Source organism: Heptranchias perlo, chromosome 4 (genome assembly GCF_035084215.1).
Source record: "Heptranchias perlo isolate sHepPer1 chromosome 4, sHepPer1.hap1, whole genome shotgun sequence".
Taxonomy (NCBI): domain Eukaryota; kingdom Metazoa; phylum Chordata; class Chondrichthyes; order Hexanchiformes; family Hexanchidae; genus Heptranchias; species Heptranchias perlo.
In genome coordinates, this window is record NC_090328.1 from 87,788,016 (window position 1) to 87,815,082 (window position 27,067).

The 27,067-nt window shown below is 39.6% G+C and overlaps 1 protein-coding gene across 3 annotated transcripts in view; it reads left to right on the forward strand.

The window, feature by feature from the left end:
• The window catches only part of smarca2 (SWI/SNF related, matrix associated, actin dependent regulator of chromatin, subfamily a, member 2), a 141,182-nt gene that overhangs the window by 45,736 nt on the left and 68,379 nt on the right, over positions 1–27,067 (forward strand). For 2 of the 3 annotated variants that reach the window (XM_067983273.1, XM_067983274.1), the window contains exons 9-18: positions 995–1,168; positions 2,874–3,044; positions 4,377–4,430; positions 5,702–5,832; positions 12,411–12,468; positions 13,588–13,691; positions 19,186–19,333; positions 21,859–22,022; positions 25,542–25,608; positions 26,696–26,806. In XM_067983273.1, the coding sequence (XP_067839374.1) occupies positions 995–1,168; positions 2,874–3,044; positions 4,377–4,430; positions 5,702–5,832; positions 12,411–12,468; positions 13,588–13,691; positions 19,186–19,333; positions 21,859–22,022; positions 25,542–25,608; positions 26,696–26,806 (1,182 nt within the window). The remainder of the gene's footprint in view (positions 1–994; positions 1,169–2,873; positions 3,045–4,376; positions 4,431–5,701; positions 5,833–12,410; positions 12,469–13,587; positions 13,692–19,185; positions 19,334–21,858; positions 22,023–25,541; positions 25,609–26,695; positions 26,807–27,067) is intronic. The other variant, XM_067983275.1, reaches the window with a different exon arrangement.

Here is a 27,067-nt window from a genome sequence, read left to right on the forward strand (position 1 = left end):
TGAAAATTGAACCGATATCTCGGACTCATTATAACGGTAGCCCAGAAATATTGTATATAATAAAAATTGCGGTAATTACAGGGTGAAAGAATTCAGATAACTGGAGCCAAGTTAAAGGTAGTTCTTGTATACATTGTACATTAAGAAATGTCTCAATATATATTTAATAATAGCCCCGCCTTACAAGATTGCCTAAATGCACAACTTACCATCTGCAATTCACTGGAACAAATCCTCTCTTTTACTGATAAATGTTCTCGCAGCATTTATTAAATGTATGCATACTGATTTTTTTTCCTCTTTAAAATGACAGGTTTTTTTTAAGTAATCTTCTCGAATTGTGACAGAGATTTTATACATTTGCTAACTGAAAATGATCACTGGGCAGAATTAATTCAGCACTGAATGAAGTAAATGTTTTATAATTGCTAGGTTACCAAATCAAATGAAGTTTTATAATACAGAATCATATTTGTAGGAATATATGTAGAAGATTGATACTGAAAAATTCTTTTACTATGATAGTCCTAAATTATCTATAGAAATTGGAAAAAAATTATATTTGTATAATTGAGAATTTTGTGTTGTAGCATAAGTGTCGCTTGAGTCATTGGTAGCATTCTTGCCTCTGAGTCAGAAGGTTGTTGGTTCAATCCTCACTTCTGGACTTGTAGGCAGATACTTTATTTCAGTACTTGGGACTCCTACATTGTTTGTGATGCTGTCTTTTGGATGAGACATTAAAACCAGGTTTTGCCACCCTGTTGAGGTGGACATAAGATCCCATAATACTGTTAGTCAGAATTCTCTGCTCTTCCAACATTCTTTCCTCACCAAAAAAAACATTAGGAGGTCATTCATTTCATTTACTGTTTGTAGGGCCTTGCTATTTGCCTACTTAACAAAGTGACTGCACTTCAAAAGTAATTTACATCACTGGATATGGAAGCATGATATAAAGGCTCTCTCTTCAATGATGTTATGTGTTTTTTAGGAATATCTCAACAGCATACTGCAGCATGCAAAAGACTTCAAGGAGTATCACCGCTCAGTTACTGGAAAAATTCAGAAGCTTTCCAGAGCCATTGGTACTTGGCATGCTAACACGGAGCGTGAGCAGAAGAAAGAAACTGAGAGGATTGAGAAAGAAAGAATGAGGAGACTGATGGTAACATTGAATAAATTGTTTTGGTTGATCCTGTATTATTCTATTGTAGGGGGTTATATTTAATAAAACTCATTCAGGGCAGCAGAAGTTTTGTTAGAAATCAGCATGGCACATATACAAATTGGCCTGCTAGTTTTATTTATTTTTTGGTACAGCACAGGAGGCGGCCATTAGGCCCATCGTGCCTATGCCAGCTCTTTGAAAGAGCTATCCAATTAGTCCCATTGCCCTACTCTTTCCCCCATAACCCTGTAAATTTTTTCCCCTCAAGTATTTATCCAATTCCCTTTTGAAAGATACTAGTTACTAAATTGAATGTCATCAAAGGAACCACCACTTTGTTGAGTGGTTTACTTCTTGGCTTGAAGATTGCAGTTGATATGTGTAGTGCTACATTTTCTGAACCAACAGTATCTGGAAATTTAAGAAGTTTATTTCCTACTAACATACATTTGCTTTGTGATGCAAACAGTCTATAGTTTTGTTACATGCTGACTTCTTACACACACAAAAGGCTAATGCCAAATTACAGCAGTTTGCAGACACGAATGAAAACTGTTACCTGCTGTTTTTATTCATTTAGCTCAGAGTGTAATACCTGACATTTTATTGCACTTCTAATTGTTAACAGATCTGTCCCAGAAAAGGTAATTTGGTTTATGGTCACATAATAGTTTTGAAAGTGGCCACTTTGGGTAAATAAGGTGCTCATTACAATGGAGGGATGACTGGCAGCAATTCTGACTTTATTTAATAATTCTATTTTGATACATTTTTGTTAGTGGTCATTTTTCACTGTTGTCATGATCTTTGTAAAAGTAGAAAATGGAACTGTTGGACTATTTGTAGTACCTGGTTTAATATATATTACATATAGTGGGTAATTGGGCACTGTCTGCTTTATAACTGATTTCAGATACTTTAGTTATTACCCTGTAATAGAATTCAGCAGCTTATAGTTGTCATTTTCTGGACTAACAATGTTTACAGTTCAATTTCAATATAAATTATAAAGGATGCAATTGTGAACCACTGATTTGCCATTTGATTTTTTCCCTTGCAATCTTCTCATATCACTGATAACTTTTTTCTGTCTCAAATCTCTAAAGGATTGGTCCATTTTCTTTGATAATTTGATTGTGTGGGGAAAATTAGAATATTTAGGTTCATATATTACAGACTCTTACTGATTTTTGTATTTCATAACCTGTATTATAAAAATATTGCGAACAGCAAAGGAAAGCCCCCATTAGTGCATAAATCATGTCACTATGTTCATGGATTGTAAGAACCTGTAATGGTGTAGAATGATGGTTTCTATTCAAACTTTATTCATCTTCACACAAATGTGAAAAAATGAAAAAAGCTTAGGAAGAAGTGTAATGCAACCCCACTTATGAACGTGATTGTACTCAAAGCTACCAAATTTTCTGTTCATTTCCGCCAAACTCACCTATATCTGCTTATCTTGATCTTCCGATAATGATTTTGCAACCCTCTCTTGGTTGCAGTTTCCAATGGTTATTAAAAGTTTGACCCACTAGAACCCCATGGCAGCCAACCTTTACATATGCATCCACTAAGATATTAGCCAATCTGGAAGGCTCTTTGCATTGTATAGAAATATTTGTTTAAAACTAAAAATCTCAAGACTGGAAACCTTGTGGTATAAATTAACACCTTGATTTTTATTTTCTGAAAACAGGCAGAAGATGAAGAAGGCTATCGCAAATTAATTGACCAGAAAAAGGATAAACGTCTGGCATACCTGCTTCAGCAGACAGACGAGTATGTTGCAAGCCTTACTAAACTGGTCTACGAGCATAAAGCTGCCCAGGCTGCTAAAGAAAAGAAGAAAAAGAAGAAGAAAAAGAAGGTTTGTATTTCCTGTTCAAAACTAATGCATGTATGCAGAGTCCAGGGCATTTAAATTTTATTCTAGTTTCTTCTACTCAGTCCTCTAAACTGAGGTATGAAACTGATCTAGTCCCTGTTTATAGCTCTGGTTTTGTGTAGAAATGGCTGGAAAATGATCTCCCAGGTATCTATTGCAGGTTGAATTTTTTTTTCCTTTTTTCTTTGATCAATCTCCCTTATTTTCCTTTTCCATTTTCATTCTTTCCTTCCCATCCTTTGGTTCTTAATTGTTTCACCTTTCACTCTGTTGCTCCCTTTCCTCTCCCGGCTTATCTTGAAGCCAGCCACTCATAATGGGACTACTTCCACAGACACTTGGTAATCATTCACTATCTTGCCCAAATAGACATTCTTTATTGTAAATCCAGACAAAATGTGTTAGTAACCTATTTGACTGGTGTGGGGGAGAAATAATATATTATCGCAGATAAGTCCTTTCCTTGGGTACTTCAGGGGTAAAGGTCTCTATCATGGTTCCCCCCCCCCCCCCACTTCCATATAATGTCAGCCTTGACTCAGTGGTAGCACTCTCGCCTCTGAGTCAAAGTTTGTGGGATCAAGCCCCACACCAGAGACTTGAGCACATAATCTTGGCTGACACTTCACTGAGGAAGTGCAGCGCTGTCAGAGGTGCGGTCTTTCAGATGAGACGTTAAATTGAGGCTGCGTCTGTCCTCTCGGGGATGTAAAAGATCCCAAAGCACTATTAGAAGAAGAGCAAGGAAGTTCATCCTGGTGTCCTAGAAAATATTTATCCCTCGACCAATATTACTAGGCCAGATAATCAGGTCATTATCTCATGCCTTTTTTTTTCTTTCTTCCTGTCTGTCCTATCTTTCTGTCTCTGCCTGCCTGTCTTTCCTGTCTCTGCCTGCCTCTCTGTCTTGCTTTATTCCTTTCCCTTCCTCCCAAGATGGTTTTGTGTTGTCTCACTCAATATTGCCCTTTCTCTTGAGACTCTTTCCCCCCCCCCCCCAAACACTTCACCAAACAATTTCAAATACTACAACAAAAGCAAAAGTTTAAGTATTATCCTTAATTCCTAAGTTGGGCTGTGGCTTTTTTTTTCACTCACACGTCCAAATTGGAAATGGATGACAGCAAACACCTTGTTAGTCGTACATTTCCAATTTGGTGTAGTAGTTGACTTGCAGAAAATATTACAATAATCGTGCCTGGCTTGGTTCTCTTCTATTCTTCCCATTGAAGTAAATGTTATTGTGTTTATAGCTTAAAAAGCTGCTTCTCTTAATTAGTAATAATAATATTTCTATCCTCTTAAAATCAACAGAAAACTGAGGAACCCGTAGAAGGAATAGGTTCTAGCCTTGTTCCTGATGGAGAGGTGAGTTGTTTTCAGTCATTGCTTTGCAGATTTTTTTTAAATGAGTTTTTGTGCCCAACAAGGTGAGGAATATTAGAATGGCTATGGAATACTTTTTATTTTGGATACCCAATGGCTAATTTTTTTGTTGTTGTCTAATGCCAGTTTGTGAATGGGGAGAGGAAGTGAAAGTGGTTACCCATGTCATTGGGTTGCCAGGCTATTTGCTTTGGGCAGGTGTTTCCTAGGTCATAGATGGCATGGACAGGAAACTCCTGGCTGAAACACACAGGAGCATTTTAAATTGAATGCACATAATGGAGTGATATAATGCATTCTCTGTCATTTTGGGGGAATCCACCAGGCAGATGTTTGCCTCCTCTCCTCCACATGGCAACTGTGCCTTGCAGGTTGCTTGGCAGTCTCTTCTGATTAGAGGATCTGTAGAAGAATAGTCAGCAACTTCTTTCAAAGCCAAGTGTTTTTTTCATCTTTTGGGTGGAGGCTGTTTGGCTGCTATTTCTGACAGCAGCCAACAGACCAAAAAACTGTTGGAAATTTGTGCTGTCAAAGACCTGTAGAAACACACAACTTCCTCCCTGTCTTTAGAGCAAGGTTTCCAGACATTAGTCCCACCTACCGCCCGCACAACATATTTCTGGGTTCACTCATTTTAAATATGGGTTCAGAAAACCTGTGCTGGGTGAAGAGGGGAGAGAGGAAAATTGAGGCCCCAGTGTCTGGTTCGAGCGCATTGAGATCCGGTTAGATGCAGATCTACGCACCCTGTACCATACCATAAGAAGTAGTATTATGGTCCGACCTCAGAAGCGCTCCTCTTACTGCACCATTGCAATACTTGCTACGGCAACCATTCTTAAATTAAATTGCCAATTTTGTGACATTTGTGCTGTTGTTCCATGCCCGAACTCATTTCCTATAGGACTTTACAGTCAGCACACAGAGGAAACTTCCATTGCACCAGTTTGGGTTAGATTTGAACTGTGGACCAGGGGAAAAGACTGTTTTGCAGATTTTTAAGTTTTGTTTGCTTTGAGATATTACATTTATTGTGCGAGAGATTTTATGCATTTCTTTGACCAGTCAAGAAGATTTTGTGCACAAAATCCATACTTTTTCCTTTCCCTCCAACTTCGAGAAAATAAATCAATGAAATTTATTCAAAACTATTTCTAGTGATCATTTTTTCAACTAGTGTGGTGTTCTTGTTTACTTAAGCTGTGAATTCATAGTTACAAAAAAAAAAAATCACTTTTTTATATTTGTTTAAGCTTTTGGATGAAAGCAGCCAGATGAGTGATTTGCCAGTCAAAGTTATTCATGTTGAAACTGGTAAAGTCCTTCAGGGACCTGAGGCTCCAAAAGCTGTCCAACTGGATGCATGGTTGGAAATGAATCCTGGGTAAGTAATCACGTTTGTATTTGGTGGTACAGTAGTAAAAGGTAGCCCTGTGATTTGAGTGTGGGGGACACTCCTGTCTGTTATGCTATTCTAGCACAGTTGGACATAAAAAATGAATAGGCAAGTTCAAGTCCTCCAAGCTTGGTCTCTAAGGTAGGACTCACTGTTGCCTACCTATTACTGAGATCTAGTTGTGTCTCCAAGGTAGGTAGTGCTGTGCTGTTAGTCACAGTAGTATCTGTCTAGAGCTCCAGAATCTATCCTTCTGATCCTGTCTCCTCCCTGCTGCTGCTCTTCTCACCCTAGCTAACTAGACACATGAAGCTCTCAGTTTTCACCAGTTCTAACATGCAACTTAGAGACTTGCTGAGAGTCTGGTCACAGCAGTAGGCTAAAGGGGTGAGGGAGAGAAAGAAGGAAGAGGAGATATCCAGCTGTGACTATTTTTAAATAATACTGTTTTTTCCAAGTCACCAATGGGGACACCCATTTGGAACCGCCCCGCCCCTCCCCTGCTCCTGCTCCTGCTCCTATCACCATTCGATGCCCTCCCCATCCCGAAAACCCGTATAAATGCACTTTTTTCAGAAACCCCCTCGATCCCCCTCCTAGTCCTCCCATACCCAGCAATGCACCCCTCGTGGCCCTACATCCACCACTGCCGCACACACCATTCCCTGCCAATGACCCCACAGTCTAAGTACCCTTTTCCCACAGCTCAGGCTCTCTTATCTATTCCTTTCCTCTTCTACTACATACCAGTATGCCTCCATCTCACTTTCACCAGGCCCTGTTAACCCTTTCACCAGATTCAGGTACCTCCTTCTAAATATGTCTGGCCATCATAAATGCCCCCACATCTGTCTGATTCTCCCAGACCATTGAATTCTCCCACGTCCCATAACCAGGAACATAAAGGGCAATAGAGGATTTTATAAATGTGAAGGATTAGTTAAAGAAAGGGCAAGTCTGATTAGAGACAAAAAAGGAAATCTTGTGGAGGTTGAAGGAATGGTGGAGATATTAAATGAGTACTATGCATATGTTTTCACAGAAAGGTGGGAATGAAAGGGTACCAAAAGAGGAGGTGGAACATATAGCTAACTATATAGATAAGGAAGTAGTACTGAAAAAGTTGGTGGAACTCTGGAAAAGACCCTGATAGCAAGCATCCTACAATGCTGCACGCTGTCAGGGAGAAAATAGCAGATGTTCTGACCGCAGTCTTTCAATCATCCTTGGATATGAAAGTTGTGCCAGAGAACTGGAAAATTGCCAATGTACCATCTCTCTTTAAGAAATGATAAACTGGGCAACTTTGGCCTAGTCAGCCTAACATTGGTATGGGGTAAGCATCTAGAGGCCATAATACGGGATAACATTAATACTGATTTAGGAGGACATGAGTTAGCATGGATTTGTGAAAGATGCATCATGCATTATAAATTCGAGTTTTCTGACAAAACAGTGAAGTTGCGTTTCTGGATTTTCAATAAGTGTTTGATAAGGTGCCACAAAGAGACTTGTTGATAAAGTTTACGGCATGTGGTAGTAACAGGAATGTTGTAATGTGAGTAGAAAGTTGATTAAAGGACAGAAAATAAGAACCTGGCTAATGGATGTTTTTTGGACTGGAGATATGTAAATAGTGGTGTCCCCCAAGGTTAGTGTAGGGATGATTGTCCTCTGGAGCCACGCGTAAATTGGCATAGGGTCAAACAGATCAGAGAGCTAAATGCGTGGCTCAAATAGTGGTGTGGGAGGATAGGGGTTGCATGTTAGAACTGGTGAAAACTGAGAGCTTCATGTGTCTAGTTAGCTAGGGTGAGAATAGCAGCAGCAGGGAGGAGACAGGATCAGATTCATGGGGCACTGGCACCAGTGCTGGGGTAAGAGGGGCTGTTCCATTGGGACAGGCTCCACTTAAACTGGGCTGGGACCAGTGTCCTGGCGAATCGAATAACTAGGGCTGCAGATAGGGCTTTAAATTTTTTTAAAAAGGGGGGTGGGGGTGGGAGGGGGAGGGGTCAGGTGAGGGGAAATTTAGAAATCTAAAGAGAACAGTCAAGGCCACAGAGCAGTGTAGTGATTTGGGTAAAGATAGACACACTGTGGCAGGAAGGGACCGAGAGTTTAACAGTAATAGTGCATCAGCGAATAAGGTAAAAGCAGAGAAAAATGGTAAAAAGTTAAAATTAAACGCTCTGTATCTAAATGCGCGAAGCATTTGTAACAAGATAGACAAATTAATGGTACAAATAGAGATAAATGGGTTTCATCTAATAGCCATTACAGAGACATGGTTGCAAGGTGACCAAGGTTGGGAACTAAATATTCCAGGGTACTTGATGTTTTGAAAAGACAGGCAGAATGGAAAAGGAGGGTGGTAGCCCTGATAATAAAGGATGACATAAGGATAGTAGTGAGAAAGGATCTTGGCTTGGAAGATCAGGAAGTAGAATCAGTATCTGTGGAGATAAGAAATAACAAGGAGCAGAAAACACTGGTAGGAGTAGTTTATAGGCCCCCTAACAGTAGCTATACCGTTGGACATAGTATTAATCAATAAATAATAGGAGCTTATAACAAAGTTAATGCAATAATCATGGGGGACTTCAATCTTCATATAGACTGGACAAATCAAATTAGCAAAGATAGTCTGGAGGCTTAGTTCATGGAATTTATTTGAGACAGTTTCCTAGAACAGTACATCAGGGAACCAACCAGGGAACAGACTATTTTAGATCTTGTATTGTGTAATGAGACAGGGATAATTAGAATTCTCACAGTAAAGGATCCTCTGGGGAAGAGTGATCATAATATTATAGTATTTCACATTGAGTTTGAGAGTGACGTACTTAAGACTGAAACTAGAGTCTTAAACTTAAATAAAGCCAATTACATAGGTATGAGGGATGAGTTGGCTATGGTAGATTAGGAAATTAGATTAAAGGGTATGACAGTAGATAAGCAATGGCAGACATTTAAAGAAATATTTCAATATTCTCAATGAATATACATTCCAATGAGAAACAAAAGCTCCACGGGAAAAGTGATTCATCCTTGGCTAACTGAAGAAGTTAAGGATAGTATTAGATTAAAAGAAGAGGCCTATAATGTTGTGAAGAAGAGTAGTAAGCCTGAAAATTGGGAAAGTTTTAGAACCCAGCAAAGGATGATCAAAAAATTAATAAAAAGGGAGAAAATAGAATATGAAAGTAAACTAGCAACGAATATAAAAATGGATTGTAAGAGCTTCTACAAGTATGTAAAAAGGAAGGGTGGCAGCAAAAGTAAACATTAGTCTCTTGGAGGCTGTGACAGGAGAAATTATAATGGGGAATAAGGAAATGGCAGAGATGTTAAACACATATTTTGTATCTGTCTTCACAGTAGAAGATGTAAAAAGCATACCAGAAATAGAGGGGAACCAAGGGGCTAATGAGAGTGAGGAACTTAAAGTAACTAATGTCAGTTGAGGAAAAAGTACTGGAGAAACTAATGGGACTAAAAGCCAATAAATCCCCTGGACCTGATGGCCTACATCCTAAGGTTCTAAAAGAGGTGGCTGCAGGGATACTGCATTGGTTATGATCTTCCAAAATTCCCTAGATTTTAGAACGGTCCCAGCAGATAGGAAGGTAACAAATATAACCCCGCTATTCAAGAAAGGAGGGAGAGAGAAAACAGGGAATTACAGACCAGTTTTTTTTACGTTAGTCATTGGGAAAATGCTGGAATCCATTATTAAGGCAGTGGTAACAGGGCACTTAGAAAATCATCATATGACTAGGCAGAGTCAACACGGTTTTATGAAAGGGAAATCGTGTTTGACAAATCTATTAGAGTTTTTCGAGGATGTAACTAGCAAGGTAGATAAAGGGGAACTAGTGGATGTAGTATATTTGGATTTTCAAAAGGCATTTGATAAGGTGCCACAAGAAGATTGTGATAAGGTTGTTATGCAATATAAGGGCTCATGGGGTTGGGGGTAACATTAGTGTGGCTAGAGGATTGGTTAATGGACAGAAAACAGAGAGTAGGAATAAATGGGTCACTTTCAGGTTGGCAGGTTGTAACTAGTGGGGTGCCGCAAGGATCAGTGATTGGGCTTCAGCTATTTACAATCTAAATTAATGACTTGGATGAAGGGACCAAGTGTAATGTATCCAAGTTTACTGACGATACAAAGCTTGGTGGGAAAGTAAGCTGTAAGGAGGACACAGAGTCTGCAAAGGGATATAGACAGGCTAAGTGAGCGGGCAAGAAGGTGGCAGATGGAATATAATGTGGGGAAATGTGAAGTTATTCACTTTGGTAGGAAGAATAGAAAAGCAGAATATTTTTTAAGTGGTGAGAAACTATAAATGTTGGTGTGCAGAGAGATTTGGGTGTCCTCGTACAGAAACACAAAATGTTAGCATGCAGATGCAGCAAGCAATAAGGACGGCAAATGGCATTTGGCCTTTATTGTAAGGGGGTTCGAGTACAAGAGTAAGGAAGTCTTACTACAATTATACAGGGCTTTGGTGAAACCTCACCTGGAGCACTGTGTACAGTTTTGGTCTCCTTGTCTAAGGAAGGATATACTTGCCTTAGAGGCGGTGCAACGAAGGTTCACTAGATTAGACAACCCTCTCATCCCAGGAATCAATGAGGAGCGATTGAGTAGAATGGGCCTATACTCTCTGGAGTTTAGAAGAATAAGAGGTGATCTCATTGAAACATAAAAGATTCTGAGGGGGCTTGACAGGGTAGATGGGGCAGAGTCTCAGGATAAGGGGTTGGCCATTTAATACTGAGATGAGGAGGAATTTCTTCGCAGAGGGTTGTGAATCTTTGGAATTCTCTACCCCTGAAGGCTGTGCATTCTGAGTCGTTGAATATGTTCAAGGCTGAGATAGATCGATTTTTGGACTCTAGGGTAATCAAGGGATATGGGGATAAGGCAGGAACGTGGAGTTGAGGTTGAAGATCAGCCATGATCTTCTTGAATGGCGGAGCAGGCTCGAGAGGCCATATGGCCTACTCCTGTTCCTATTTCTTATGTTCTTATGATTGCTTTTTATATATAAATAGTCTGGACTTGAGTTTGGGGGCACAATATCAAATTTGCATCCTGAATTTTTACAAACTATTGTTGAGATAAAATTGAATAGTTAAACACTGCAATTAAACTAACATTTAATATTGATCAAGGTCGCTTGTTTACAGTTTCCACGCAAATATGTACATAATCTTGTAATTTGAGCGTGAAAACTCTCTGAAAATACTGTAAATAAAAACAGTTTGATTTATTCAACCTCTGCAAATCAGTGGCCTCGATACTATGTTGTACATTACTTAACAACTTTCATTTATATAGCACCTTTAACGTAGAAAAACTTCCCGGGACACTTTAAAGAGGTGGAAAAGAAAGGAACAGGTGTCGAGATATTATGGGAAGGTTAGGAGAAGTGACCATAAGCTTCATCAAATATCTAGTTTGGTAAGATGTTCAAAGCTGAGGATGTATGAGGGTTTGTCCATGGAATTAAAAAGAGTGATGCCAAGGCAGCTGAAGCTCTGCCATTTAAGGTGGAGTGGGCTGAGGAGGAATCAACATGAAAGATGCAGGAGGGGTTTAGAGCAGTGGTGATTGCAGAGATGGCGTGGGTGAGGCCAAGGAGAGGTTTGTCTGAGGATTTTAAATTCAATCCATTGGGCTTGGGGAGCCGAAGCAAGTCAGCGGGTGGGGCTTAGCGTAGGCCAGGATGCGGATGACGAAGTTTCTGAATCCTCCAATTTACCATGAGCGATGCCATGGGAGATCTGCTACTTACTAAGTTTTGCATCTTGCATATATCTGTTGCACTTTGTTACAAATGCAGAACACCATTCTTGTGTTTTTTTTAAAAAGTTAAGCATTTCACGAAGGGTCCTTCTGAGCAGGAGCCAGAAATTTACAAGCAGTTACAATTGTCCTTTGATTGAACTGCCTTTAAGTACAGCTGCAGTTACCTGGATTTGACTATTTCAGATTACTTCCCCACAGGGGATACTTGAACAATGGCTTCATAGGGATAGACCAGGTCAGCAGCTGAGCATAACACTATTCTCAAACCCAGGATTACCCAGGAGATCTGCTAGTTCACAAATTTCCATATTTATTGAGTGAACAAAGTGCGAGTCAGGCAAGTTGTTTGAACTGGTTTTATGATACTTTGAATCATAAGAACTACAAAAATGCTAATAACTCTTTTAGAAGAGGAACCTACATAGATGTGTATAGTGTTTGTGAAAAGAATGGTTTGTTCATTTATTGAGGTCTGTTCTGGGGAAGAAAGTTACATTTAATTTAACACATGTAGCAGCTCCCTTCCTTCAATTTTAAAAATAAAGCCAATGAGAAGCCATTTTCATGCTTTGCAGTGAAAACCAAAATGTAATTGTTTAGGTTATCCACAATTTATCTTCATTTTTATAAACTTATTAATGATTTTGCATTATTTATGGTGGTATACATTTAGTTGTATCATTTTAAATCTCCTTAATCATGGGACTATTAGCTTCCTGACTTTTTCTATTATCTGCTTTAGGTATGAAGTAGCTCCACGATCGGACAGTGAGGAGAGTGGTTCAGAATATGAAGAGGAGGTATGTGCTTTCTTTCAATTTTATGGTACGTTAGAGCTTTTTTTTCTATTTTGGCAGTTCTTGCTCTTCCCTTCTGCCAATGGCTCCTTGAGGTACATTTGCCTTCCAGTACCTCCCACAAATGGCCATTATCCCTGTGTGAGTCTTGGTAGTCAGTGTCAACAGACTATTTGACTGAGAGGGACATCATGACTAACCTGATTTGTTCTCGACTAACATCCGCATGCATGAACTGACAGCTGTGGTCACTATATAATGGTCAAGAACAGGAATCCTTTCCCATCCCTAACCCATGGAGACCAATTATAGTGCTCCCCACTGCTGCCTTGCCTGAGATCAGCTAACTCAGAATAGGCTGGGATTTTTCAGGTCTGTCTGGCTCAGCATTTTATTGTGTAAACCCACTGTTGGTGGAACCTGCTGTGCTATTTCTGAAGTTGTTCAAATTGCAGTTTTAAGATTTGCAAATTGGTTGCAAACTAATTTGAGAAGGTTTTTGAAAATACTCTGCTTTTAGCTGTTCTCTATCTGATTTCTTTATTACCTTTTAACAGTATCATTGACTATTACTTGTGGAGATAGACCTGCAGTGTGTGTGTTTTTTTTAATGCCAAATGTTTGCGTTGGCCAGTTCAATTGTGTTTAAAAATTGTATTTTGGATGTTAATGCAATACTTTTTTAAAAAGAAAATCCAAAATCTATTTTTTTTAAAAATGACTGCATGCTCTGGAAGGCAGGCGCAGTACTTTCCCCAGGCCTCTTGGGGGAAAGAAAGCTAGCAGCTGACGAGGACTATGACCAAGGATTTATTTTCTTGCTGCTTGCAACTTCATTGAGATTGAGCATGCTGAAAGTGTCCATACAGGCTGAAGACCCTTTTAGACTGTGATTTTATAAAGTACTTTGAAACAATCACCTCAAGGTTCTCAATGCTATTTCAATTGGGCAACAGTTACCCTGACCCATTTATTAAAGTAGTATAACCACTTAATGGAATAAAATACAATTTGTTTTATCACCATGCTTGTGCACTGAGGCAAAAAACTATACAAGTTTTAATTGGTATAATGTCTCTATATATTGTCTAGCCTGAATATAAGGTTTGTTATTTTTTTGAGGAGGAAGATGAAGAAGCCCCAGTTGCACCTGATAGTGAAGAAAAGAAGATTATTGATCCTAACATCGAAGATGTATCTGACTTTTTTGCCAAACAGATAATTGAGTATGTATTAAAACTTGTGCCTGGTTTACAACCTTAAATTTTAAGGAATTGCTATCGGGAGACTTGCATTTTGCTACTAAGCCCAAACACTTAGTAAAGTCAGACATTTTATTAATTAAAAAAAATTCAACTACATTTTCTATCCATTATGTCACATTTCGTTACAAATAGGATCCTAAGTAAATTTTCTGTCACACTTGCAGCTGGTAAGCTCAAATTTCATATTAATCAGCAATAATTACAACTGAAGTAGAAACAAATGTTTAAATTAGCAAGTAGTCAACAGAAGTGAAAATCACCAATCACAAACTTCAAAAAATTATAAATCCAAAATGGGCAGTCAACAACAGCTACCAATAAAAGAAAGAAGCTGAACCTAACAAATTCTTTAAATATTTTAGAAAAATCTTGTCAACTATGTACCTGAAATATGTAGTGATGAGATAAAAACAGAAAATGCTAAAAATACTCAGGTCAGGCAGCATCTGTGGAGAAAGAAACAGAGTTATGTTTCAGATGACCTTTTGTCAGAACTAACTATAGGTCATCAACCTGAATCGTTAACTCTGTTTCTTTCTCCACAGATGCTGTCTGACCTGCTGAGTATTTCCAGCATCTGCAGTATTTTGCTTTTTATGTAGTGGAGAGTCTGTGTAAACTATCAATGCTTTCTAGTGGTAGAATTGTGAAGCTACAGGTGTGACAAAGAATGATGATGCCACATAAGGAAACCTATCCTATAGCATCACTAATGCACTCAAAGGAAAATTTCCTTTGTCCTGACTTTGTGTGAGAGTCCCTTAGCATCTGAAAAGAGGTTAATTTTTCAGACTGTGACCCTTTGTCAGACTATTTCAGTCTCTACTCCAAGTGCTGTCTGTATTCTCTTTCTGAAATGCATGTGTATTTTCAGCATTTTTTTCTAACATCTCAGGAGTGTAAAATATTGGATGGGATAAACATAGTGAGAGATGAAGTATTGAGGGGTTTAGCATCTTTGAAAGTAGATAAATCGCCAGGCCCGGATGAAATGTATCCCAGGCTGTTCAGAGAAGCAAGGGAGGAAATAGCGGAGGTTCTGACCATCATTTTCCGATCCTCCCTGGCTACAGGCATGGTGCCGGAGGATTGGAGGACTGCTAATGTTGTACTGTTGTTTAAAAAGAGAGAAAGAGATAAACTGAGTAATTATAGACTAGTCAGTCTAACCTCGGTGGTGGGCACATTATTGGAATAGATTCTGAGGGACAGCATAAATCGTCATTTAGAAAGGCACAGGTTAATCAAGGACAGTCAGCATGGATTTGTTAAGGGAAGGTCATGTCTAACTAACTTGGTTGAATTTTTTGAGGAGGTAACAAGGAGGGTCAATGAGGGTAATGCATTTGATGTAGTTTACATGGATTTTAGCAAGGCTTTTGACAAGGTCCCACATGGCAGACTGGTCAAAAAAGTAAAAGCCCATGGGATCCAAGGGAAAGTGGCTAGTTGGATCCAAAATTGGCTCAGTGGCCGGAAGCAAAGGATAATGGTTGACGGGTGTTTTTGCGACTGGAAGGCTGTTGCTGGTGGGGTTCCGCAAGGCTCAATACTAGGTCCCTTGCTTTTTGTGGTATAAATGATTTGGACTTGAATGTGGGGGGCTTGATCAAGAAGTTTGCAGATGATACAAAAATTGGCCGTGCGGTTAATAGTGAGGAGGAAAGCTGTAGACTGCAGGAAGATATCAATGGACTGGTCAGGTGGGCAGAGAAGTGGCAAATGGAATTCAATCCAGAGAAGTGTGAGGTAATGCATTTGGGGAGGGCAAACAAGGCAAGGGAGTACACAATAAATGGGAGGATACTGAGGGGTGTAGAGGAAGAGTGGGACCTTGGAATGCATGTCCACAGATCCCTGAAGGTAGCAGGATAGCTGGATAAGGTGGTTAAAAAGGCATATGGGATACTTTCCTTTGTTAGCCGAGGCATGGAATATAAGAGCAGGAAGGTTATGCTAGAACTGTATAAAACATTGGTTAGGCCAGAGCCTGAGTACGGTGTACAGTTCTGGTCACCACATTACAGGAAAGATGTGATTGCACTAGAGAGAGTACAGAGAAGATTTACAAGGATGTTGCCAGGGCTGGAGAATTTTAGCTATGGGAAAAGACTGGATAGGCTGGGATGGTTTTTGGAACAAAGGAGGCTGAGGGGAGATTTAATTGAGGTATATAAAATTATGACTGGACTAGATAGAGTGGACCTCTTTACCTTAGCAGAGGGGTCAGTGACCAGGGGGCATAGTTTTGAGATAATTGGTAGAAGGATTAGAGGGGAGCTGGGGAGAAACTTTTTCACCCAGTGGGTGGGGGGGGTATGGAATTCACTGCCTAAAAGGGTGGTAGAGGCCGAAACCCTCAACCTGTTTAAAAAGTACTGGGATGTCCACTTGAAGTGCCGTAACCTGTAGGGCTACGGACCAAATGCTGGAAAATGGGATTAAGCTGGATGGCTCTTTTTCGGCCGGCACGGATACGATGGGCCGAAAGGCCTCCTGTGCCATAACTTTCTATGATTCTACCTCCAGCATTCGCTGTTTATCTATATATTTCTAATACAAGGGATGTTATTTTGCTGATTAATTGGAGGGGAGCACACGAGATGTTCTTATTGATTAGAGTCAATTTATCAAGACATACAAAATAATATTCAGTGAATAGCACTTGCTCACTTAATTGTCATATAACCAGAGACGTACAAGGTATATATGCATAGCGATTATATGACAACGCCTTAAAAGGAGGATAATGAAGGGACGTGTACTGCCAGTAGAAGCTTGTTCTGACTTTTTTACCCCATCTTCAAAAGAAAACACTCCATGTCATACCCTGAAACTGGGTAAAAGTCACTTTTTAACTTTTTTATGGTTGCTGTTGGGGAGCTGTTATGTTAAGAAACTTGAGCATCCAAGGCTAGTTCAAGATATTGATCCAGAAATGTCTAAAATGGGAAAAATTTGTACTAAGTTGGCACCTTAGTAGGTTTCTGTCCCTGCCACTGCACCAAAACGGTCCTAACAGAAATCCGAAATGACATCCCTTGACTGACAATGATGCATTATCCTTCCTCGACCTCTCTCCAGCTTTTGAAACATTCGACCACACCATCCTCCATTGTCCAGCTCAGCGGGATTGCCCTTGCTAGGTTCCACTCATCTATCCAATCGTAGCCAGAGCATCATCAGCAATGGCTTCTATTCCCGTTTCCCCCCCCCCCCCCCCCCCAGAGTTAACTCAAGTCTCCCAGTGATCTATCCTTGGCCTCCTCCTCTTCCTCATCTACATTTCATCCCTTGGCAACATCATCTGCAGACATGGGGTCAGCTCCCACATGTTTGTTGATGACACCCAACTCTACCTCCTCACTATCTTTCTCTATTTCTCTACTCCTCCACTGCCTCTCTGTTGTCAGACTTCTTGTGCAATATCCAGTTGTGAGTGAGCCACAATTTCCTCTGGTTAAACATTGGTAAGACTGAAGCCATCATCTTCAATTCCGGACACAAACTCCGTAGCCTTGCCATCGATTTCGTCTCCCTTCCCAACCGTTTTCAGGCTTACCCAGACTGTTCGCAGTCTCGCTGTTCTATGCAACCCCAAGCTGAGCTTGTGATCCATTATCTTCATCATAAAGACCGCCTCTGCCCTTGCCTCAGCACATTTGCCACTAAAACCATCATCCGTGCATTTGTCACCTCCAGACTTGACTATTACAATACTCTCCTGCTCGACCTTTCATTCCCCACCCTGTGTAAACTCAGCTCACCCAGAACTCTGCTGCTCATATCCTATCTTGCACCAGATCCTGCTCACCTATCACTCCTGTCCTGGCTGACCTACATTGGTTCCTGGTTCTGCAACGCCTCCAATTTAAAATTCTCATATTTGTGTTTGAATTCCTTCGTGGCTCCCTACACCCCCCCCCCCCAAAAAAAAAACACTCTTCCTCTGACTGTGGCATTCGATCCCTCCCTTTGGCCCACCACTGATGGCCATACGTTTCAGTTGCCTGGACCTCATGCTCTGGAATTCCCTTTCAGTACACCTCTGCCTCTCAAACTCCCCCTCCTTTTAAGATCCTTCTTAAAACCCACTTCTTTAACCAAGCTTTTGGTGTCCCCTCCTAATATCTCCTTCTTTGGCTTGGCATATATTTTGTCTGATTACACTTCTGTGAAGCACCTTAGAATGTTTTTCATTGTTAAAGGTGCTATATAAATGCAAGTTCTTCTTCTCCACCTCTGCTACTGATTTGGGCACTATTTGTATACTTTGGAAGGATACCCCCAGAGTTGGTGGTTGAGAGATGTCGGTGCGGAGAATGAAAAAAACTCCTGTACTGTATTGCACATTAATAAAAAAGCCTCTCTTCCCACCCCTGACCCTCCCTGTAGTATCAACATTTATGAGGAAAGGTTTAATAGATAGAACTATGATAGTGAGAGTTTGTTCCTGGCTGATCCTAGTCCCTATATACACACTTTGGCTGCAAAATTCCACAGACAGCTATCCTAGTGGCTGCGCTGGGATTGTGCCTGTCAATATCTTACAACACTGACAAATGTCAGATCAATGGGTTGGTAGTGCTACTTGGAATACTTCTTTTGCCTCGTGCCAGAGCACTTGGACAGCAGCCTGCCTGTAGAGATCGGGTAGCCTAGGGGCCTCTGCCTTCACTTGACACTGGATACTGCCACAGCTCGGGTCAGCCCCTCCTCCCAGTCCTGGAAGCAATTTTTTTTTCCAAAAAAGTCCTTTTAAGGTTAGAATCCCATCAGTTGGGCATACATATGCCTTTGTGAAGGCTGCATACTTCACCTCTCAGTGTACTGGCTACTTTTGAAATGTCTGGTCCTGATACAGGTTCAGTAGTGGGAACTCCTGGCTGCGAAAGTCCCCACCTGTGGCTATCATTTGTGGAAACTGGTAGAGTCCTGATATAACTGGGCTCCTGCATTTCCTTGGTTCCACTGGTTTCCCACCAACGTAATGGTAGAAACCCCCAGCATTTCGGGGCCTTTATCTTTAAGGTTGAGTTAGATAGATTCCTGATTAACAAGGGAGTCAAAGGTTATAGTAGATAGATGGGAAAGTAGGGTTCAAGTCACAATCAGATCAGCCACGATCTTATCAAATGGCAGAGCAGGCTCGGGGGGCCGAATGGCCTACTCCTGCTCTTAATTCGTATGTTCGTATGTTTTAAGGGTAAGATTTTTTTTTGCATATATAATGAGAAAATGACACTGGCATAATAGACAATTGTGACTGCCAACAAAAAATTAATAATTATTTTTTGCTCTGTTCAGGTTTATGCAGATGTTGAATTTGCTTTATTTTACTTGAGTGGGAACACTGGTTCTGCATGTCCTCATTAATATAATCTGGTTATTTTTAAAGGATTTTTTGCTTTAGTGGTCAGGAATGATTGTTATCACTGTCCCTTTTTGATTTTAGATGTGCTAAACAAGATGTTGATGACGAATACAGCATGCGAGCAGGAATGAAAGGTTCCCAGTCCTATTATGCAGTGGCTCATGCAGTCACGGAGAGGATAGACAAACAATCCTCTTTCCTGATCAATGGATCACTTAAGCAGTACCAGGTAAGCACAGAGATGGAAATACTCTGATTATGTATGAATAATTCTAACACTTAATATGTTGGAAGTTTTGATCTCCAATTATAATTAATCCAGTTTTATTTTTCAAATTAAATGTGCATTCCCTTGGCTTTTGACAAGGTGCCATATCAAAGGCTACTACACAAAATAAGAGCTCATGGTGTAGGGGGTAACATATTAGCATGGATAAAGGGTTGGTTAGCTAACAGGAAACAGAGAGTAGGCATAAATGGGTCATTTTCAGGTTGGTGAGATGTAACGAGTGGAGTGCCACAGGGATAAGTGCTTGGGCCTCAACTATTTACAATCTGTATCAATGACTTGGATGAAGGGACCGAATGTATGGTTGCTAAATTTGCTGATGACACAATGGTAGGTAGGAAAGTAAGTTGTGAAGAGGACATGGGGAGTCTGCAAAGGGCTATAGATCGGTTGAGTGAGAGGGCAAAAATTTGACAGGTGGAGTATAATGTGGGAAAATGTGAACTTGTCCACTTTGGCAGGAGGAATAGAAAAACAGTATATTTAAATGGAGAGAGATTGCAGAACTCTGAGGTACAGAGGGATCTGGGTGTCCTAGTACATGAATCACAAAATGTTAGTATGCAGGTACAGCAAGTGATTAGGAAGGCAAATGGAATGTTGTCATTTATTGCAAGGGGAATGATATAAAAGTAGAGATGTTTTGCTACAGTTGTACAGGGCATTGGTGAGACCACATCTGGAATACTGTGTGCAGTTTTGGTCTCCTTATTTAAGAAAGGACATAATTGCTTTAGAGGTGGTTCAGAGAAGGTTCACGCGACTGATTCCTGGGATGAGGGCGTTATCTTATGATGAAAGGTTCGACAAGTTGAGCCTGTATACATTGGAGTTCAGAAGACTGAGAGGTGATCTTATTGAAACCTACAAGATCCTGAGGGGACTAGAAGTGGTAGATGCTGAGAGGATGTTTCCCCTTGTGGGAGAGACTAGAACTAGGGGCCATAATTTAAAAACAAGTGGTCTCCCATTTAAGACGGAGATGAGGAGAAATTTTTTCTCTGAGGTTCATGAGTCTGTGGAACTCCCTTCCCCAGAGAGCGGTGGAGGCAGGGTCATTGAATATTTTTAAGGCTGAGTTAGATAGATTCCTGATTAACAAGGGAGTCAAAGGTTATAGTAGGTAGACAGGAAAGTAGGGCTGATCTGATTGAGGTCACAATCAGATCAGCCATGATCCTATCAAATGGCAGAGCAGGCTCGAGGGGCCGAATGGCCAACTCCTGCTTTTAATTCGTATGTTCGTAAATAAAAAGGATGCAGCAAATATTCTGCTACTAGTAACCCTCATTAGAAATTGGATGTTTGAGAAAAGGGATAATGCCCTCCAGGCTTGAATAACCTGTTGGCACTTATTGTTTAGGCCAACACATGAACAATAGCCATTTGAGCAAGACATGAGACTACTGTACAAGTCTCGCAACTGTATTGCAACAAAATTCAGCATTGTCAGGGAGATGAAAATTGAGGAAAAGCAGTCAGCAGTATAGTATTTACTCCAATACTGTGCACATCTCCCATTTTACCTATAATAAAGATACAACATTAGAATATTATTTTATAACTTAGAATTAACCAACTTGAAGTGGTTCCATAGTTTTCTGGATCCTATTAAAGTTTTTAGAATATAAAGCTCCATTCTTTCATAATTTAACAGCTCTATATGTGTTGCAAACATTTGTAGTGTAATGGTTAAGAATGCAAAACCCATGCTTTTGATGAGATTTGTCCATTCTTAACTTACTTACAGAATGTCTATCCTTTTTCAAGTACAAGTGGAATTGAAATACTTGTTATCTTTATATCTTGATTCAGTTTATCATAGATTGGCATTGCGATGGTCAGAAAAATCTACAGCGTTTGAATGTCATGCAGATACTGGTTGAAAGGGGCTATGGACTGGAAGCCCTAGAGGTTGAGGGAGAGAGATCAGAAGAATTAATTGTTTTCTCGTTTTGTGTGTGGGGGAGGAGGTGGGGGGGAGTGAGAAATTTCATCCCATTTCTTAAACTTTTTAAATTCAGTTTAAAACAAATATTCAAATTCTGGATGTCTGCGAAGCAAACTGCAGTTTTGCAAAGTTGTGTTGGTTTTTATGGCCCGCAAAAAAAAAAACTGGTAATTATAGATTGGCATGAGAGATTTACAAGTAAATGTTTGGGCAAGATCCATGTGCTGTTGATCACAAGCCACTTTTAAACATTGCTATGGACATGAGCAGAAGTATAATATATCTGATTAAAGTTGAAAAGAAAATCTAGTTGTATCCCAAGTCCTATATAGTAAATAAGTTTCTGATGAGGGGTCATCGACCTGAAACATTAACTCTGTTTCTTTTTCCACAGATGCTGCCTGACTTGCTGAGTATTTTCAGCATTTTCTGTTTTTATTTCAGATTTCCAGCATCTGCAGTATTTTGCTTTTGATTTAATAAATAAGTTTTCTTCTTTTACTGCAACCTTTAGATTCAAGGGCTAGAGTGGCTGGTTTCTCTTTACAATAACAATCTGAATGGAATTCTGGCTGATGAGATGGGACTTGGAAAGACGATCCAGACTATTGGGCTCATCACTTACCTGATGGAACACAAGAGACTCAACGGACCCTATCTCATAATTGTGCCCCTCTCGTAAGACTGCTTAAATCTTTGTGCTTTAAACCTTTATTTTTGTGCAAGTGTGAGCTGATTCATACTTTTGATCAATTTGTCAGAAGTTACGCTTGAGTATTATGGGAAATGATCGACTTTCAACTAGTTTTTCTCTTCCCGGTGAAACTGTCAGACTTATTCCCTGCCTGGGAAAAATGGGCCACCAAAACTATACACAGTATTCTAACTGTGACATAACCATTGCCTTGTACCAAATCATCATCTCTTTACTTTATGCTCCTAGTTATAAAAGCCAAAATGCTATTGACCTTTTTATCTGCTTGCACTCACACTTCCATGAAATTATGAATTTGAACCCTTAGCTTTCTCTATTCATTCACATCCTTCACTGCCTTTCCATTGAATGTTTCCATTCCTCCTTCTACATCCTAAAATGTATTGCCTGCTATTTCTCCACATTAAATTACATCTGCTACCTGTCTGTCCATTCCATTAATCTGTGTGTTCTGCTGATGCCTTTTACAGTTCTCCTTGGTGTTTGCCAAGCATCCTAAGTTTGATATCATGCTACTTTTGTCCTAGACAACAACATCTGTAAGTACTGAACCTAGCAGTGATCCCAGACATACACCACTTCTGACTCTTCTTCAATCTAAGCAACAGCTTTCAGCCATAACCCCTTGTACTCTGTCCATCACCTAACTTTCTATCCATGCAGCTACATTTCCTCTTAAAGCCACAAGCTTGAATTTTTGTAAGTACCCTCATATAAAACATCTTATTGAATACTGAAAATCCATATATATGACATTTACTGCATTCCATTTATGTATCCAATTGATCACTTCTTCAAAAAAAACTTCTAAATTTGTCAAAGGTGATTTGCAAATCCTTTCTGATTAAGCCATGCATTTCTAACCCCTTTATGCCACCAAAATTAGCCCAGGACTTATTTATATTACATTTTCCAAAGCCTCTACATCATCCACTATGTCTGGGGACCAAACCCGGACACATTTTCCCTTCCACCATATGTGAAAACTGATGCAAAATCTGTCATATCTTCATCCATCACAGCTACATTGTTCCCTTCATTCCCTATCTGTCCTCCCTCCCCCCCCCCCCCCCCCCCCTTCTCCACCGTTAACAATTTTACTTTTTTAATATGCTTGTAAACTCCTTGCTGATTTTCTATTGTTAGTATTTTCATTAGGTCCTTAATGTGTATCCGCTGCCATGGGTCATTTAAGTGGATTTTACTTTGCCAGAATGCCACTAGTGGCCTTTTGCAGTGTAAAGGAGACTTGACATATGACTATGTCCTGAGTGCTGCCTCTGAAGTTAGCACCAAACAAAGACTTCTCTAGCTATTGGAACCAGGAGCACACTACTAGGAAAATGTTAAATAGGTTGCCTGCTTGAGCTCTCCCAATGCCGTAATGGCAATATAAAAACGGCATAAGACTAGAATATTCACAATGCACCCATACATCTGTGCCAGAAGGTTCTGGGTCAAGATTTAGGCATATAATCTAAGATGACATTTCAATACAGTACTAAGAGTGTGTTGTATTGTTATGGGTGCTGTCTTTTCAGTGTGACATTAAACTGAGGGCCAGTCTGCCTGTTATGGTTCAATTTTTTTTTTAAAAAGAAAGATTTGTATTTATATAGTGCCTTTCACATCCACCGAGTGTCCTAAAGCACTTTACAGCCAATAAAATATTTTTGAAATGTAGTCACTGTTGTAATGTAGGAATGTAAAGGACCTCATGGCACTTTTTGAAGAGGAGCACAGCGTTCTTCTGGTGTCCTGGCCAACAGTCATCCCTAAACAAATGCCATCAAAAAACAAATTAATTGGTCATTCATTTTGTTTGCGGTTTGTGGGACCAAGGCTGTGTGCAAATTTGTGGCTGTGTTTATCTACGTAGCTGGTTGCATGTCAGAAAATAATTTCTTGAGATGTCCTCATGAATGGAACCATCCGTTATGTAGTGATGAAGGCCTGTGTGCCAGAGCTAGTCGCTCCCCTAGTCAGGTTGTTCACTATAGCCAACACACTGGTATTTACCCAAAAATGCAGAAGATTGCTCAAGCATGTCCTATCCGTAAAATCCAAGATAAATCTAATGTAGCCAATTACTGCCCTATCGGCCACCTCCCAATCATTATTAAAGTGATGGAAGGAGGTCACCTTCTGGTACTGCCATCAAGCATCATCTGCCCATCATAATCTGCTCTTCAATGCTCAGTTCGGTTCCGCCAGAACCACTCAGCTCCACATCTCATCATAACCTTGATCCAAGCATGGATGCCAGACCTTCCCTCTGTGATCGGGTCAGAAGTGGGGTTGTTTGCTCATAATTCTGCAGTGTTCAGCTCCATTCACAACTTCTCTGATAATGAAGCAGCTCATGCCAGCCTACGTCCAACCATAAAATCCAGTCTTGGACTGACAAGTGGCAATTAACATTTGTGCCACATACGTGTTAGGTAATGACCATTTCAAGCAAGCAAAAGCCCAGCCATCTCCCCTTGACCGTAAGCCATCACCCAGTCTCTCAATCAACATCGTGGGGGTCACATTAACCAGAAGCTGAATTGGACCACCCCTATCGACACTTGCTGCAAGAGCAGGTTCAGAATGTAGATAGCATGATAAATAAGGATATTAGACTATTTTACATAAATAAAATAAGTAAGTTGTCAAGCATGAAAACTAACACTAGGTTTTGTTGTAAAACTACTAGTTCTGAGGATTTTGAAAATATTCTTGCATGGCTTGCATATAGAATTGAAAATACAACAAATTATTAGGAAGTTTTAAAAACTTGTGAGAACAGATACATTTTACATTAAGAACTCTAAGGCCTTATCTCTATGAAAGCACAACCCACTTTCTTGGCTCACAGTTGCACAGTTCTTTTCCCAAAATTAATATATGGAGCATTCCTTACATGTTGTACCTAACAAATTGATATTTAGTCGTGCAGTCTTTGGCCCCTGTAGTGCTGCTATTAGCGGACATAGTTAGTTGGTTGCCTTTTTGACATCCAGCTGTCTTGTATTGTTAAGCACGCAGCTGGTTCTTCAGTTTTGATCTCATTGTATGTGCACATGGGCTTGTTTGCCACTGAACAAATAAAGTTCCTGAGTATTCTGCGAACAATTTTCATTGAAAATTGCTCAGTTTGAAACACAAAAAAAAATTACGAGCATATTCAAACTAATTGCTCAGCATGAAGCTCAAATCCCATGTGCGTTTATCAGTCTAACTTTCAGTGTTTGGTTCTGAATTTGGGGATGTTCCTTATCACATTATAATAATCAAATGGTGGTGTGCATATAACTTTGCAACACCTAAATCCTTGAAATGCCAGAAGAACAATAAATGAATAGTCATTGTGACTTCTGATGAGAAGTGGCTGATGATTTAAAGCTTGTTTCTAATTTGAACTTTTTGTAATGTTTAGAAATTGAGTAGCTGTGTTTAGGAAGTACTAATAAGTTAGACTTTTGTTCTCTCCCTTATAGAACTTTGTCCAACTGGGTATATGAGTTTGATAAGTGGGCCCCATCTGTTGTGAAGATTTCTTACAAGGTTAGTTTTTTTTTGTCTTTGGTATAGAAAAAGTACTGTGATTTTCCTGTTGCTTGCAGTTCGTTATACAAATTTTATAGTAATTTTCTTCTCAGTTAATCCTATAGTGTGATTTTGCATTTTCAGATGAATGTTAACTGCTTCTTTCCAGATCCAAATAAAAATATAGGTTAATTGGAGGAAAACAAAGAGCTGCATGGCAATACACGATTCGTGTTGAATTTTAAGAGCACGAATTTAGAGCACAGTGGTGTTGTTTCAACTTAACAGTTTGCAATAACACAAGGGGAGGATGTCATTGTAGGCAGCAGTGAATGTATGACTCTTGCTTACACATGATTGGGCTAGATATACCATATAATCGTGTTAAAAGTGCTATGTAAGGTATTGTTCCTGTGATTGGTAGCTTAAGTATTTTTACACCAGTTAACTGGTTAATTAACTTGCACATTTATCACTAGTTTGGAGTTCAGTTGCAGTATGCTTTGCATAATGATTTCTGGTATTTTTGCATTCCTTATTAAAGAGAAGAAAGTGTCTATGTTTAGACAACCCACGGGCTTTGGAATAAAAGTAACTAGTACAAAGAATGGAAGAGGAACTATGCGCAGTTTTGGGCTGACCTATTTGTCAAGATGTGTTTTTTAATTTTAATTAAAACCTTAAAAACTGGAATTTACATTTGTTTGAGCAATGCAATCATTCGAGAACTGGCATTTTTAAAAACAAATAAGTTATACATTAGTTTTTTTACATTTTGTAGTGAACAGATTGAGCCCTGGCATGGCACTAGGAAGAAATCCTACTAATAAATGTGGGCTGAACTACAATGAGAAAACATAATGGAACAGTTTAACTGGAAAGTTGTATCTAAAGTTTTCTTAAGAAACAATCAATGTGATTTTTTTTTTCTAAGGAAACCAATTAATGCAAGGTAACTTAGTATTATTGCAGCTGGCAATATATGTTGTATTTTTGTACTAACTGCACAGTTTCTGTGTACTATATAAATGTGACAGCTTTTAGTAGAAAGACTGGTAAATACTCACTGGTGTATTGTGATAACGTAACTCTCATTATGTCTAAGGGTACGCCAGCTCTTCGCCGATCATTTATTCCGCAGATGCGCAGTGGAAAATTCAATGTTCTTTTAACCACATATGAATACATCATTAAGGACAAACATGTGCTTGCTAAGGTAAGGCGGATTTCTACATATTGGACAAACTTTATTAACCAGATTCGATTTTGTTTTTAATAGTAGGGTATCTTAAGCTATTTTTGAGTCGATATGGTAGCGACTGTCAGATTAAGGGAAATTAACCTTAATTCCAAATTTTTATCAACTTTAAAATTAATTCTCTTTGCTAGTGATAAGCTCCCAAACTTGGTAAACTCAATCAGTTTTAAAATTGTATGCATCATAGACTACTCATTGACTAGGAAATTGGGGTGAAGA